This window comes from Alligator mississippiensis, chromosome 4 (genome assembly GCF_030867095.1).
Source record: "Alligator mississippiensis isolate rAllMis1 chromosome 4, rAllMis1, whole genome shotgun sequence".
Lineage (NCBI taxonomy): Eukaryota > Metazoa > Chordata > Crocodylia > Alligatoridae > Alligator > Alligator mississippiensis.
The window spans coordinates 29,823,109-29,838,232 of record NC_081827.1 but is presented as its reverse complement, the minus strand read 5'-3'; the positions used below and the strand labels follow the sequence as shown (position 1 = coordinate 29,838,232).

Genomic DNA, 15,124 nt, shown 5'->3' with positions numbered 1-15,124 from the left:
TTGCCACAACCTGTGCCCATTTGACATCAAAAACAAATTCCATGAGATTAGTGACCAAAATGGATAGAAATCCTAGTTATCCTTTCATATTCATCTGGGTTTACTTTAAAGTATTTTCTATGGAGAAAGTAAAATAAGAAGTAAAACCAATAACTTGGTTTATTTTCAGCAACTTAAAATGTAGGCCACTTTAAATATTTATCAATAAATCATGTTTCATTTTACTTAATGTTACTTTACCTGTCATTTCAGATTATGTATGCATGACCACAAAAATACCATTATCAAAGGCTAGAACAGAAGGAAGAATGATGCAAAGATAGTTTGGCCTTGTGATTTCATATACTTTTCTATGGCCTGTTGCATTTCGATAGTGTGCAGCTGCAACATTCAGGTCTGAATCTGATTCTAAGAAAGACTGGATAAATAATTAGATGAAAGCTACAAACCCAGTTATACACTGCCCCAAATATCCTTTAAAAGAAAAGGGTAATTGATTGCAGCAAAAATAAAAACCTGGAAAAAAATGTGTGTCTGATGTAGGCAGACAAGGTTCCTTGGGTGAATCTGGAATCTTTTGTTAGAGCAACTTAAATAGTTGGAAAAAAAAATTTCTTGGCAAGCTTTCGGGTTTAAAAACCCTTAGTCAGGCTGAGGAAGTCTCTGCAGGTGGCGTGTGCTCTTCCTGGATGGAATGAATAGTAAAGAGGCCAGAGGCTGAGCTGGTATGGTTGCAAGACAGGCAGTCAGTGAAGATGTACATTTACATCTTCACATATAGCAACTGATGATAAAAAAATATATATATATCAGTCAGATGTAGCAATTTACTTTGACTATATTTAGTAAAGTCTTATTTGGACAGAAAATGTATATGCCCCCACCAAACCACTTAATACCAAAGAGTAGATCCGGAAGTGCAGGGAGTTTTAAAAGTATGCACGCAATTATAAGCATGTGTATCACTTTAAGAAGGTTATTAGGAGAGAAAGCTCCATCATACCCCAGGTTCAATGGTGAATATGTCCAAGTGATTTGTTATAGCATAATAAAAAAAATTGTATGGGAACTTAGTAATTTTAAAGATAGTTGTGAAAATACTGGATAGGAACATTTTAGAAAGCAACCAGAGTGAATAGTATATTCATTTTTATGACTTTTTTTGGAATGCTACATGGTAATAATACCTGAGGGCAGAAAACAAACCTCTCAAACCTGTTTGACAGGCACTGACTATATATTTCTTGCAATTGATCAGGCAAAGTTGCTTTTTAAGTAAATCTAACTGATGTATTCTTAGCATTGTCCAGTTTCATTATTACTCACTATTTGTCTTTATTAACAAATAAAAATGTTTTACACATAATCTAACTTTACTACACAAAGCAATTACCATTCTTTATTTTAGGTGTGCTAAGAAGTATACAGGACCAAGACCACCTACAATTTATCCTGCAGTTTCAGTTCTTAATATTACCCATCATGAAGGTCAATTCTTTTTAAAAACAGGTGCCTAAAACTAAAGTTCCTGTAACCACATTTAGATACCTGATTAAATTACTTAAACTTAGCAAGGAACAAGACAGCTTTCAGGTTAGCTGTCTTGTTCCTTCCATTTTTTTTAAACTTGACCTAAATTTTTCTTTTAAAAAGTATAAAAAGTCTATTATTTAATTTAAAATGAATAAAGACAAGTACAACTTCTGGACATGAGGCATGTTGTTAACATGAGAATAACATGTCAGTTTTGTACACTGGTATATGTTACAGTGGTACAATAGCATTATTATGGCACTTCACCATGACTTGGCAGGGGCATCAGTAATAGTCTTTTAACATTAAGCAAAAAGGTATTCTAGATTAGAAGAGGACACAACACACACACTGGTTTGAAGTCCACTGGTATATTTTTCCTGTTGTTTTGCGTGAGCTAACCCTACAAAGGATGCATGACATATTTACAAAAAAAGTAACGTCGGTTGTAAGATGTTTCTCTCTTAAAGATGGAGATGATGATGACCTGGCTGCTTTTTTGAAGAACAGCAGACACACAACAAATTAAAGTGCTCACCCAACCTTTGAATGCAAGTAGACTGGCACAAAGGAATTTAATTTCTATGTCCTTTCCTAAGCCTTTCTTGAATTCTTGTTTTCCCAAAACATTCTTTCAAAGAACTACATTAGAAGTCTAAGGCACTCACATCAGTGGAACTCTGAGGGCCCGTGTGTAAGGAACTAACTGGGGAGGTTCAGAACAGGTAAAATCATCTCTGCTGACCTGGTGGCATATTGAATTTCTAAGTCCCACTTCCCAATGAAAGGCTCAGACAGGAAGTCGGTGTCTGGAAATGCTCCCAATAGATCCACTGCTAGAAACGACAGAAGGTCATGCCAATCTATACCCAATTGCACCAAGTAGTACCAAGCCAGGTTCTTAAAACTATCCTTATTCTCTAACTTCAATCCTGTACCTCATTTACCACATTCCTCCCAAATTCCTCCCTTTATTCTCAAATAAAGCAGGAATCTTTAGACAGCAGTTTACTACATAACTCTGATTCATCCTCTATGCAATTTCATCCAGTACACTAAATGAAACAGGAGACCCGGGGAAAAAATAGTATGTGATCGTGTAGTTCAAGACTTTATCGTAATGGATGTCTGTAGAGGCAAGCTTAATTTAGTCTGTTTGTGCAGATGCATCATGATATAGCCTTTAATTATATAAATTACATTCTAAGCCAGAATTAAGGTTCCTAATTTCTGAGTGCCCAACTTTGCAATCTTAATAATATTATTTTAACACATTTTTAAACAAGAAAACTGAACCCCCCCTAGAAATGCTGTCATGTCCAAGCATATTAATTTGAACATGGTTCATCAGCAGGTTGAAACCTTCAGATTTAAGGTACAGGTTTCTGCCACTTAAACTAATAGAGTAACTGTTAACAATAGTAGGTTATTATCCTTTCTACGGATCAGCATTAGTAGGGGAAAAAGTCACACACTACTGATGTTTCACCCACGTTTGCTACTGTTAGAGGAACGATTATAATGTCTTTATGAAGATTCATTCCAGGTTCTGGAGAAAGCATGACCTAATGGGCAAACTCTTTTGCCCAATCCCCAAAAGTCTGACACTTGCTATACTCCTCTGCGAAACCATCCTAGTTCTAGTTCTGTTTCCCCAACCCTGTTTCTTTGTCCAAGTGTCCCTGACCAGACGGTCTTACCCTCTCCCTTCCTACTTGCCCTCCCAAACTATATCCCCTTGGTTCTAAATTGTTTGACCAGCTAGTCCCACTTTTACCACTCCTGTCCCAATTCCTGATCCCTAGTCTCAGACAGTAGCTTTCAGACTGCTTCCTCATCTCCTTCCACAGGCTCTTCATACACTGTCAGCCCCCTGAACCCTTCTGGCTTCTTCCCCAGGTCCCTCCCCCTACCCCAATCCCTTGTAATTTTGTTCCAATCTCTCTATCCAGACAATCCTGATTTTTAAAACACAATGCAACTCACTGTTAGGTGTTTCCCCTGAATTCCATTTCTCCCAACACTCAGTCCTTGTCCCAGGGCCTTGTTCAGCTTGTTCCAGTTGTCTACTCTCATTCCATTTCTTTTTCTGGTCTTTCCCTCTCTGCTCCTGCATTCTGCTCACAGGCTCTCAAGTTGCAATCTCTCAGCTCAACCAGTCCCAGTTTCAGCTCCTCCTTGCCTGGTTTCCAGTCCCTAGCTTCCTCTTTCCCACATTCCCGTTCCAGTTTCTACCACCGCTCCCAGTACTCTTGTGCAGCCAGTCACAACCTTCTTTTTTCCTCCAGGGATGGTCTTGTCTGATGCCTTGTTCTAATCTATTCTTTTCAGTCCCAGCTTATAACACCTGGGAAAGCCATGACAAAAAAATTCAACTTCCTCTGTAATCTTGGACTAGAATGGGGAAAGCTCAGTGCCTCTGTGACTATAACACAATCTGATCAGTATTAACAAATGCAAGGAGAATTAACCATAGTAAGTCACTGCACATTCTGGTCACATATGGGAGCCATGAGAGGTCTAGGGCTGTTCACTGAGGATAGACACTTCAGAAATTATAGCTCTTAAAATCTAAGAAGTCTCTAATAAGCACATGTAAAGAATGATTATTTTCCCAAAAGCTTAACTTGGGCAAATTTAGGCCAATTTACATAGGTGCAGCAAAAGCCAAAGCCCTGATTCAGAAGTCACAGTTCAGCCAACTTTCAAATCCTTGTTCTAAAGAACAGGGGCACTGGATTTGTTAAAAAAACCCAAAAAACAAACTGCAGACCTTTTCTAAAATGGGCAAAACAATTCATTTCCCCCTCATCTCATTATTAGAAATGAACGAACCGTTTTGTCTGAAAATTTTCCAGAAAATTCAAGAGACATTCAGCATGTAAAATTTTAACCCAAACAGATAATATTGGAAAAGTTAAAGGGAAATGAAAACAGGGCCTTACTGGCAAATGTCAAGCAAAATGAAGAGAGTATTACAAGCAGTATTTATACTGTTCTTTGAGAAGCAGTTTAAGCTATGGGAACACGCACAATCTCAGGTCTGCACATGCATAACATTATTAGTTTCTTTCAGATTCAAGGTCAGACTTAGTATTTGTTGTACACTCAGGAGCCCAACAGAACTCAATTGGTTGTTCAGTGTGAAAGAAATGCACTTAGGCCAAGAAAGTGGAAAAATAAGAATGAAAGCATCTTAACAGCTTTCAGTGAAGCATAAGGCATGGAATATTGATGAGTGCCACAATACTGCAAATAAAAAGCTAGCTTGTAATAAGTCTTTTGATTAGTTGTTGTCAACCAAATTTTTGAAGCCTGACTCCAATATTTTGTTTCACATTTGTTGTATATTTTCATATTAAAAATCTTAATTTGTGATAGCAGAAGTCAGCTAAGTTGTAGAATATCAGCAAATATACTGTAGTTCATATTCACAGATTATACTATATTTATTCAACTGCAAGACGAGAATCGCCCCCTCCCCCCACAAGAAGCATGAGGGGAAAAAACCCTCATTTTGTAACCACATACAAGGAAACCTCATCAAATACACTGTCTATAATTAAACTGCTGCCAAAATGAGCATGTGTTCAGTCATGGGTGACTGGTGCCGTCTTAGGTGGGGCACGTGCCCCCACAGGTGATCTCACTGTGTGGAGGGACCCCCACGGTCAATCCCACAATGGTGGATTGCTGCAGCCGCTTCTGGGAGAAAAAAAACATTTAAAACTATGTCTATGTCTGAATCACTGAATCTTTCCGAATCGATTTGGAGAATTCCGATTCGATTCAGAGAGATTAAAGGGCCTCCTGATTCAATTTGGAGATTCAGCCACCAAATGGGGACAAATCTCTGCCGAATTGAATCAGTGACTGAAGCTTTGCACAGTCCTAATAACTACAGAAACGCATGGTATGATTTTTAAAAGTTTCAGCCATAATTGTTTGTACTTCCAAATATTGTTTACAATATTAATTTCAGCCTTCCAGTCATCTTTATGTACTGTAAGCAACTGCCTAGAAAAGATGTTCTTGGCTGAACAAAACAGAAGAGTTGAAAGGAGGCAAAATATGATTTAGCCTATAAAATTCTACTTGTACTATGTTCATAAAGAATCTGTAATGCAGACTTATGATTTCAAATGACCTACCACGAATAGTAAACTTTTTAGTTTATAGAAAAAAAAAAAAAACAACCCTTGATATTACATAATATAGACCTGAAGACAAGGTTTACAATGCAGTTCAAGACCTATTATAGACTGGGACTTTGAAATCTCAAATAAATATATTTCAAGATTTTATCATCTCCAACTGAAATTATCATATAAATCATCCAAGTTTAATATTTGAATCTTTATAAAGATCCTAATGCTTCGAAGGAAACCCTGAAAAACATTCTCTTTTGAAATGGTGTAATTGTGTCTATTTTCCTGCTTTCATGTAATAAAACAATTACATATCTCCTAATGGTATAATAGAACCTTAGCTCTTCGATGTAGGAACCACATATTAGATCATCTATGCAATCTCATTGTGCATTATGTTTCATTCCATCTAATCCTAACAATTTCAATTAATAGAAATTATATGACGGCCCTCTGAAGACTGTTCCTTTGTCTAACAGCCACCATAAAAATCTTTTCTAATAGCACTACATGTTCCTTTTCTTAATTTCATCTCATTTCTTACAATTATACACTAAGGCCACAGAAATATGACAGGATAAGCAGCTAAACCCCCATAATTACACAGTAGTGGCATCAAAGTCTCTGTTTCCTCATTTCATACATGCAGATAATTGAAACTATGGATGACAAATACATCTAACACAGGTCAATTTGAACAGTGGACATTTAGAGTTTCTGATTCCCTGGTAGGTTTGGAGCAACCTGGAGGCAGTTGGGGCAGGAAAGTGTTTCTTCCTTACTCTTCACCTTTTTGAGCAAGTGAAGGTATGGTTAATTTTGTAATGGGAAGGTGGCTTTATTCCTGATTTCTCATGCTCACAAACTTTTTCAGCAAGTAGTTGCTTCATTGTAGACTGTTTCAATATTTTTTTTTTATTAAATGATCAATAGACAACAATGCTGATATCGAAAAAATTATCCTTATGCCTCAGAGTCAATACCATACTGAGATAAATTAGATTGTTCTATCTCTCAGAGCTGTTTTAAGATATTTCCACACACAGACATACCCTGGCATCAATTTGCATTTGTCCTTGGGTTTAGAAGGATTGTTTTATAACCATATGAACTAGAAACTTTAGCACAAAAGTCTGCTTTGGGTTTCCTAACTCCTAGGGCCATGTTCCATTTAATTCTACTTGCCAACTTAACTTGGGTCATTCGAAGAAACAGGGGCATTCCCATCTCAGCCATTATCTAATTCCCAGGCCATACTCCCCACACTTCAAAGGTATTTTATACTTTCTGAAGTTTTTCGGATAAGAATGTAGATTGCAATTCACCACATAAGATCAGGCAAAGAAGAATAAATCAAATTTTAATCAGATGTTTATTTTTAATAAACTGACTACTTAAAAGTGGGAAGCATTATGTAATTAAGTGTCCAATTAAAAACAAATTAATGGATTTATGATAGCAAACAAACCCAGATACGAAGATTTGATAACTTTACTGATATGCAATAAAAATCTCTGCACCCAAGTCCATTATACAATCCATTGTTAAGTAGTATAGCAAAGAGTGCAAGGGGGAGTGAGCTAAAAAAAGAAAGCCATGAGAGAAATTAGTATCTTATCCAAGACTCTTTAAAAAAAGACAATAATATTAACATTTAGCATGGCACATCCAGTTAGATGAAAGAATTCAAAACAAAACTGCATGGAAGCAGGGACTTAATATTTTAGTTCCCATTTGTTAGTTAGGATCTGTCAAGTATTCCATTATATGAATGCTAGCCCTAACCATCTCCAATCAATTTTAAGTAAGTTTTGAATATGCAGCACTGTATCAATATCTACCTTTAAATAGCCAATATTCCATTTGCTGCAGGATCACCCTTTTTTCCCTTAAGCTAACTAAATGAGAGAGAACATGAAGCTGACACACTACAATTTGTTGACATGTTACTATACAGAAAAAAAGAGTGATGAATAAGAGGGACAAACCTGCACTCTGGACTAAAGCTAAAATAATGAAATTATACTGGGTGAAGGAGGAAAATAATTCTAGCCTTTAGTCTTAAGACTAAGGATTAGAATTATATTGTATATTATATTTGAAAAGAAAAAAAAATCATTTACAGAAATTAAGGATTTGGGGGTTTTTTTCCCTCTCAGAATACTGCCATGAGATTCCTGGACAGCCTACAGTAGGGCTGCATGAAGCTTCGGTCGCCAATTTGATTCGGCAGAGATTCAGCTCAATTCAGTAGCCAAATCTCGAAATCCAAATCAAATCAGGAGACCCTTTAATTTCTCCAAATCGAATCAGAACCCTCCGAATCGATTCAGAGAGATTCAGAAATATTCGATAATTTGGACATAGACACAGCTTTAAATGTTTTTTCTACATACCTCAACGTACCAAGGGGCTCATGAATGTTGAGATGCTGGGGGAGATGAAGTGTCCCACAGGAGTGCGGCGGTGGTCCACAGCGCACTCGGCAGCAGACCTGGAAGTGGACCAGAAGCACTTCCGGTCCACTGAGGAGTGCACGGGGCCCCCCTCCCATGCCCCCTTCAGCTTGATGACTGGTGCCTCTTGGGACTGGGGGCACCCGGCGTCCCCCCAAGGCTGATCGCTGAGCTGGGGGGTTGCAGAGGGGTCCCCCTGCACGCTCGATGGCAGGCCCAGAAGTGGACCAGTACTTCCAGTCTACTTCTGGGTTCGTTGCTGAGCATGCAGGGGGGCCCCCCACACTCCTGTGGGATGCTCCATCCACTCCACCATCGCAGCGTTCACAAGCTGGTACTTTGAGGTATGTAGAAAAAACATTTAAAGCTGTGTCTATGGCTGAATCACTGATTCTCTGACTCAGCATCGAATCTTCAGATTTGGCCGAATCGAATTGGAACAGTTATCGGAATCAATTAATCAAATCACTGTTCCTGATTCGGGCTGAATCCAAATCGAATATGGTCCATTTTGCACAGCCCTAGTCTACAGTACTAGCACACAGCTTTCTTCCACAGAGCCTGGGAAACAAGCTGGAAGAACTGGAAGTCCTTGCACAGTTATGAAACTAGGATGTGACTGGAATAACAGACTTGGTGGGATAGCTTGCATAACTGGAGCACTGTCATGCATGGGTACAAACAGTTCAGGAAGGACAGGTAGGGGAGAAGAGGAGGAGGAGTTGCACTTTATGTAAAAGACCCATATGATTGCTCAGAGCTCCAGCATGAAACTGGAGACAGGCCGGTTGAGAGTCTCTAAGTTAGGGTCGGAGGGGAGAGCAACAAGGGTGATGTGGTGGGCATCTGCTCTAGACATTCAGATCAGGAGGAAGTGGTGGATGAGGCTTTCTTCAAAAAGCTAGCCCTGGTTTTCATGGGGGACTTCAATCACCCTGACATCTGCTGGGAGGGCAATACAGCAGTGCACAAGCAATCCAGGAAGTTTTTGGAGAGTGTTGGGGACAACTTCTTGGTGCAAGTGCTGGAGAAGCCAACTAGGGTCCATGGTCTTCTTGACATGCTGCTCACAAACAGGGAAGAATTGGGGGTAATGTAGTAATGGTTGGCAGCTTGGGCAGCAGTGACCATTAGATGATTGAGTTCAGGATCCTGAGGAAAGAGAGGATGGAGAGCAGCAGAGTGAGGACCCTGGACTTCAGAAAAGCAGACTGACTCACTCAGGGAATTAATGGGCAGGATCCCAAGAAAAGCCAGACTGAGTGGGAGGAGTTCAGGAGAGCTGGCTGTGCTTCAAAGAAGCCAACTATCCTGATGTGCAGGAAGACTAGCAAGTATGGCAGAAGACCAGTTTGGCTTCGTAGGGAACTCTTCAGTAAACTAAATTAAAAAAGGAGCATATAAGAAGTGGCAACTTGGACAAATAACTAGGGAAGAATATAAGAGCACTGCTCAGGCATGCAGGCCAAAGTGCAATTGGAGTTGTAGCTAGCAAGGGATGTGAAGGGTAACAAGAAGGATTTCTGTAAGGATGTTGGTAGCAAGAGGAGGATCTGGGAAAGTGTGGGTCCCTTACTGAATTGGGGAGTCTACAGCATGGGACAACAGCAATTCCCATGGCCAGTGAACTCAGGGTAGTGGGGCACCCATCCATGCACATGGTAGTGGTGGGTGGGGGTTGCCAGCATATACATACAATGTAGTGGTGGGAGAGGCCGCCCGCACATGGTGCTGTAGTGGGGGTTGCCAGCGCATGCGCATGCACACACTCCCACACCCACACAGAATAGCAGTGGGGGGAGGGTCACCTGTGCTTTTAAAGTCCAATGAGCATTGTTAGACATACATCTATGGCCACAGAGTAATGCCCTGGTGCACCTGGCAAGGGAAGATGTTTTTCCTTTTGTAGTCTGAATCTGAAGAGGAATATGAAATATTTTCCAGCAAGATAGGTGCACTACAAGTAGTTATAGCAAGAATTCTAGAACAGTTTGCTTCAAGAAGGATGTGGACAGATTGGAAAGAATCCAGTAGACAGCAAGAGGAATGATTAGAAGCATGGGAAGCACGACTTCTGAAAAAAGCTGAAAGAAAAAGGGTTATTTGGTCTGGAGAAGAGAAGACTCAGGAGGGATATGGTAACAGTTTTCAAATACCTCAAGGGAGATTATAGATAACAGCTCCTTGACTGTTTAGAGAGCATAAGTACCTCATCTATTTGGATCACTTTCTTGGGGAAAGATGCCTATCTTTAGGGAGTGTTGTAGCCTAAGTATCAGGCATCACTGATGTACCTCTTCTCAGAGCATCAAACCCAGCTTCTGCTCTCTACAGCAGCTTCATATGGAATACTGAGAAAAGTTCAAGGTCTTGTTCTTATTTTTTAAATGCTCAATAATCTGGGCCCAGAATATTTAAAGAAGCTACCTAAACCTTCATGATGAAGACTTTGATCAACTACTCAGCTCCATAGGGACACTGGAACTTGTCTGTGTAGGCAACACAGCTTTCATACTAGAAACTGTGGAATCAACTTTCATGGGAACTAATAGCTAAAGACAACATTGCCTTCTGCCACAAGGGCAAGATGCACTTTTTCAGTATTGCCTTCTTTATTACTAAGACACAAGAATGTGCATATTTAAAAAAGCTAAGCCAAACCACAAATACAATTTTCTATGCAGGTAGGCAGTTATTTCTATAAGTTCTTACCTTTTGTGACAAGAGATATCTTTTTAGAGATAATAACCAGCTCTTAGTGAATTATATACTGACAGCACAATTAATCACTTACCCGCCTTTAATATAATCAAGAAATGAAACTTCTGTTTCGATTAGGAAGGAAAGCAATGTTACCTATAAATAAATAAAAGAGAATTAGTCATGAATTGTCATTCTTCAAATGAAACACAAGTTTCAAAAAAAAGTCATGTACAACATTTTTAGAAGCTAATAGTTAAGATATTTCTCCCATTATTAGGGATCAAAGGAGAAATATGTTCATCAAATATTTCCAATAAATATCTTGTGGAAAGATCGAGACTTATCATGAGATAAATAATTTTAACGACTTGGTTCTTATTCTAAAGTGAAAGAGGGCGGGATGAGAGAGAACTTCAGGGAATGTTGCTTCACATGAGACAGAAAATAAATCTGGTGGGAATCACTGTCACTGCAAGTTGCACAGTAATGTCAAATGTTAAAACTCCCATTACACAAGAACTTCAACCATAATTTACAAACTATATTAAAATTACCTACATATATTACAGATCACTTCACATTTTAAAGTAAAATAAGAGATCTTTGGGTAATGACTTCAGTCAAGAATAAAAAAACCCAATGAATTAAAAATGTATAGAACAGGAAATGTTATATTTTAAGTTATTTAGTTCCCTGCCTATCAATGTCAAGCTTAAAGCTTGAGCACTTTCTTCTTCACTGGCGTTCAGTATCCTAAGTCTAAATCTGTTTCCTTTTATTTATGAAGTAATATGAAGTCTCCTCACAATAAGGGATGCCTTTCAGTGAAGACAGCTTAAATTAACTAGGCAAAACAAATCTTAGTGACTGAGACACAGAAGCTTACAGCAGAGGCAAGCAACTTTTTCTTTACCTCCAAGACAACAACAACAGAAAACATCACAAAATCTTTATTGTATAAAATCAGTATTCAGAAGATCACTCCTGCTACAGCACTAGCTACCTTTCTCTTCCACTTGCTTTGATATACGTCATCTCTGAACTTTGGTGATCTGAGAATATGAAAGCTATAGGCTTATTTTCCTTTTGTGAACTAAATTCTAGAGGCTAGTAATAGTTTGCTTGGATGTACTTCATAAATTAAATATTATCATTTTAGATGCAGTAATAAGACAGCCTCCCCCACCCATACACCATCAGCTTTTCATAAAAAAGTACATTCATAGTTGTTTGCAAAGTATGAAGGCATACAGAAACAGGTATTAGAATAATCTGGTTGCACAAATACAAGGAGACTCTTTTTTGAAAGCCAGGATGGAAACAGACATATAAAATAACTATACTTTTTCTTTTTAGAGAGTGGCCCTTAACAAAGCTTCATAATCAAATTCTATTTCTACTTTTAATATTGATTTAAAATAACAATTTGTTTCCTTCAATGCCCAATACATTGGTGCAGCATACTACCACTTTGCAGTAGCATATTAAAACCTACCCATATGCCAACATGAATACTAACAAAATGCCAACATGAAAGGTAATTGTTCACTGAATAAAATCCTTATAAAGTACTAGACTTGCTGGTTTAGCCTATTCTGAATAGTTTACAAATATATATAGAGAAGACAAATGGCACTTGCTCTGTTTATAAACAAAATCATAAAAAGAACCTGAAAGTGAGGATTTTTTACTTCAAGGCTGCAATTCTGCACAAATAGTCCTGCCACTTTACGGGGGCTGCTCATATAAGTCCAAATAAGCAATGTGTATTTGTAAAATTAGGGCTCAAATTGGTATTTTGGTTCAACTTTGTGAAATGGAAATTCTCGACCATTATATTTATTCTTGATTTTCCTGGATGCCTGAACATTACATCAGCATTGCAGATTTTATAATAGATCAAACTGAGCATAACTGAGAAAAAATGGGCTCCTGCATTATTAGAAAATAAACAACATTAGATATCAGCTTGTACTTTAATGAATAAAAAGAACAACACTATTAAAAAGTGTAGTCACTGCATTTCTTAACTTTCTTCCTACCCCAAAATTAAAGACCTAGAGTCTTCCTTGTTAAACCATTGCAGGCATGATCACTCCATCCCTGTTTTGTTCATTTCTCGGAACACAAATGAATAAACACAAATTTATACAAATTCTTAAAAACCAAATATCTTTCAGATGTCAAATAAAAATCAATATTGTCCAGCCCAACAACTCTGCACTTTTGGCTTTTACTGTGCTATGCCTAATTCTGAACTCCCAGAGAACTCAATGTTACATTTCCAATAAAGATTTTGTAGACATCAGTTATGTAATCACAGAAAAGGGAAAGAAAAAAAAACTGTTCTAGGAAATGTTTAATATTACATTTTTCAAAGATGGTATTGCTCTTACACTGTCAAATTGTAGCCTGAATACTTTTTATTTGAAGGAGTTCAAGCTGGGAAGGAGTTCAAGTTGGGAAGGACAATTACTATAAAAAATATTCACTTACTGTTCCAGAATTAATATACTTTTTCTTTTTTCCTTTTTTCTTCAGATTTATCACCTGGAAGAGTAAATAAAACCAACAGAAATCATTTCTTATGTATCTGACATACTGAAAATTGTTAAGATGCTTTGAAGTAGTCTATCCAGGTACATGCTAAATATATCAGGCATACAATTCACTTGTGGTCCCTACCACAGGGGCACATGCATGTTTCAGAAAAACTGAATTTAGCTTCACAATAACCCAGTACCTAACCTGATATTAGTTGCAATATACAAATAAGGAATGAAGAGCAGAGATTAAAGCAAATAATGAGCATCAATTGTAGATGTCCCATCTGAGATGCCCATGACTGTTTTTCAGAGAACTTGGCATTTTATAGTATTTTATTTGGTCAGAGTTCAGCACCCGCTGACATCACTTGCACCTCAGAGTTTGATCACTTCTTCAAACTAGGCCCTGGAAGTCTTGTTTCTTCACTCTGCTAAGCTTTATGCCAATGTCCTTCCCACTTATAATCCATTATCTCTCAGCCCCCTGCCTCATCATGCCTAGATTTGTTTCTTCACTCTTCTCCATTCTACTTGGGACAGCAGGAAAGGATCTCCTTGCTCCCAGTTCTGGTGCTTGGCACAACAGCAGCCTCTGGTGGTTATGAGGAGCCACTACAAAGCAAATACTGCTATGAGTATTTTCTGCTATGAGTACAAATACTGACATGAGTACCTGGCTGCCCTGCTTGGAGCTTGCTCAGTTGCTCTACAAGGATGGTAGAAATGTATTGTCTGGCCAGTATATAGGGACTTTGTGAGGATGGCATATTCTCTAGTTCTTCATGGAGATGGCGTTTCCAAAGCAAGCTGGTACTAGAGTTCTAAATACAATGATTTCTTAACATGGGTGAAACTACCTATTGTATTTTTGATAGAGGTCATTCTGAGAAATGAATGAACCATTTTTCAGAACGTTTTCCTGGTTGTTACATACCATCCTACACTGGAACATATAACATGGATCAAACAATTACAGCCTATACTCAAAAAAAAAAGATCTTGGGAAAAACCCTATCCCACCTTCCCACACCTGCTGGCCTTCAAATAGCCCCTGAACCTGGCCCAACTTGCCAGTAATTAACAGACAACAGATATGACACAACCCTTCATCAATAAATTCAAAACCTGTCAATACCTCTCTACTACTACGATGATCAACCTCCCCCACAACAAAGCCATCAAACTCCATGGATCCTACACATCTATTGCAAAATTTGGTATGCACCAAATGCCCTCAAGAAAGCTATGTGGGTGAACTAGACAAAGACCGCACAAGCCAAATGAACTCTAACAGGACCAATATAAAGGACAGATACACAAACACTGATAAGAGAACATTTTTCACACAACAATTGTTCTCTTTCTGACTTCACAATTTTCATGCTCACAGGAAATATACAAGACATCTTCAGTAGCTGGGCCAGGAAACAAAAATTCGTAACATTGCTAAACACTAAAAACATTGACTAAACACAGACAATAGCTTTATGGTCTTATAGCAAAAACCCCAGTTTTTCTTTCCTTTATTTTTTTTTAAAAATGCATTCCCTCCCCTTTCCCAACCATTTCTGACTTTGTCTCTCCCTCTCTATTCCCTATACATAAGTAAGTGAACTAAGGCATAGGATAAGCTTCAGCATTTTATTTTGGTAGCAGTTGTGTTTGTTTTGCTTTTTCTCCTTCTTTATATTGTATAATTATTATGTTTATATTGATTTTTACTGTTCCATATTACTGT

General features: G+C 38.2%; 1 protein-coding gene across 2 annotated transcripts in view; it reads right to left on the bottom strand.

Moving 5' to 3' along the window:
- Positions 1-15,124, bottom strand: part of CPNE8 (copine 8) — a 168,139-nt gene that overhangs the window by 42,234 nt on the left and 110,781 nt on the right. For both annotated transcript variants that reach the window (XM_014606507.3, XM_006260035.4), the window contains exons 12-13: positions 13,337-13,390; positions 10,932-10,993 (exon numbers count right to left, since the gene is read on the bottom strand). In XM_014606507.3, coding sequence (XP_014461993.2) covers positions 10,932-10,993; positions 13,337-13,390 — 116 coding nt within the window. The remainder of the gene's footprint in view (positions 1-10,931; positions 10,994-13,336; positions 13,391-15,124) is intronic.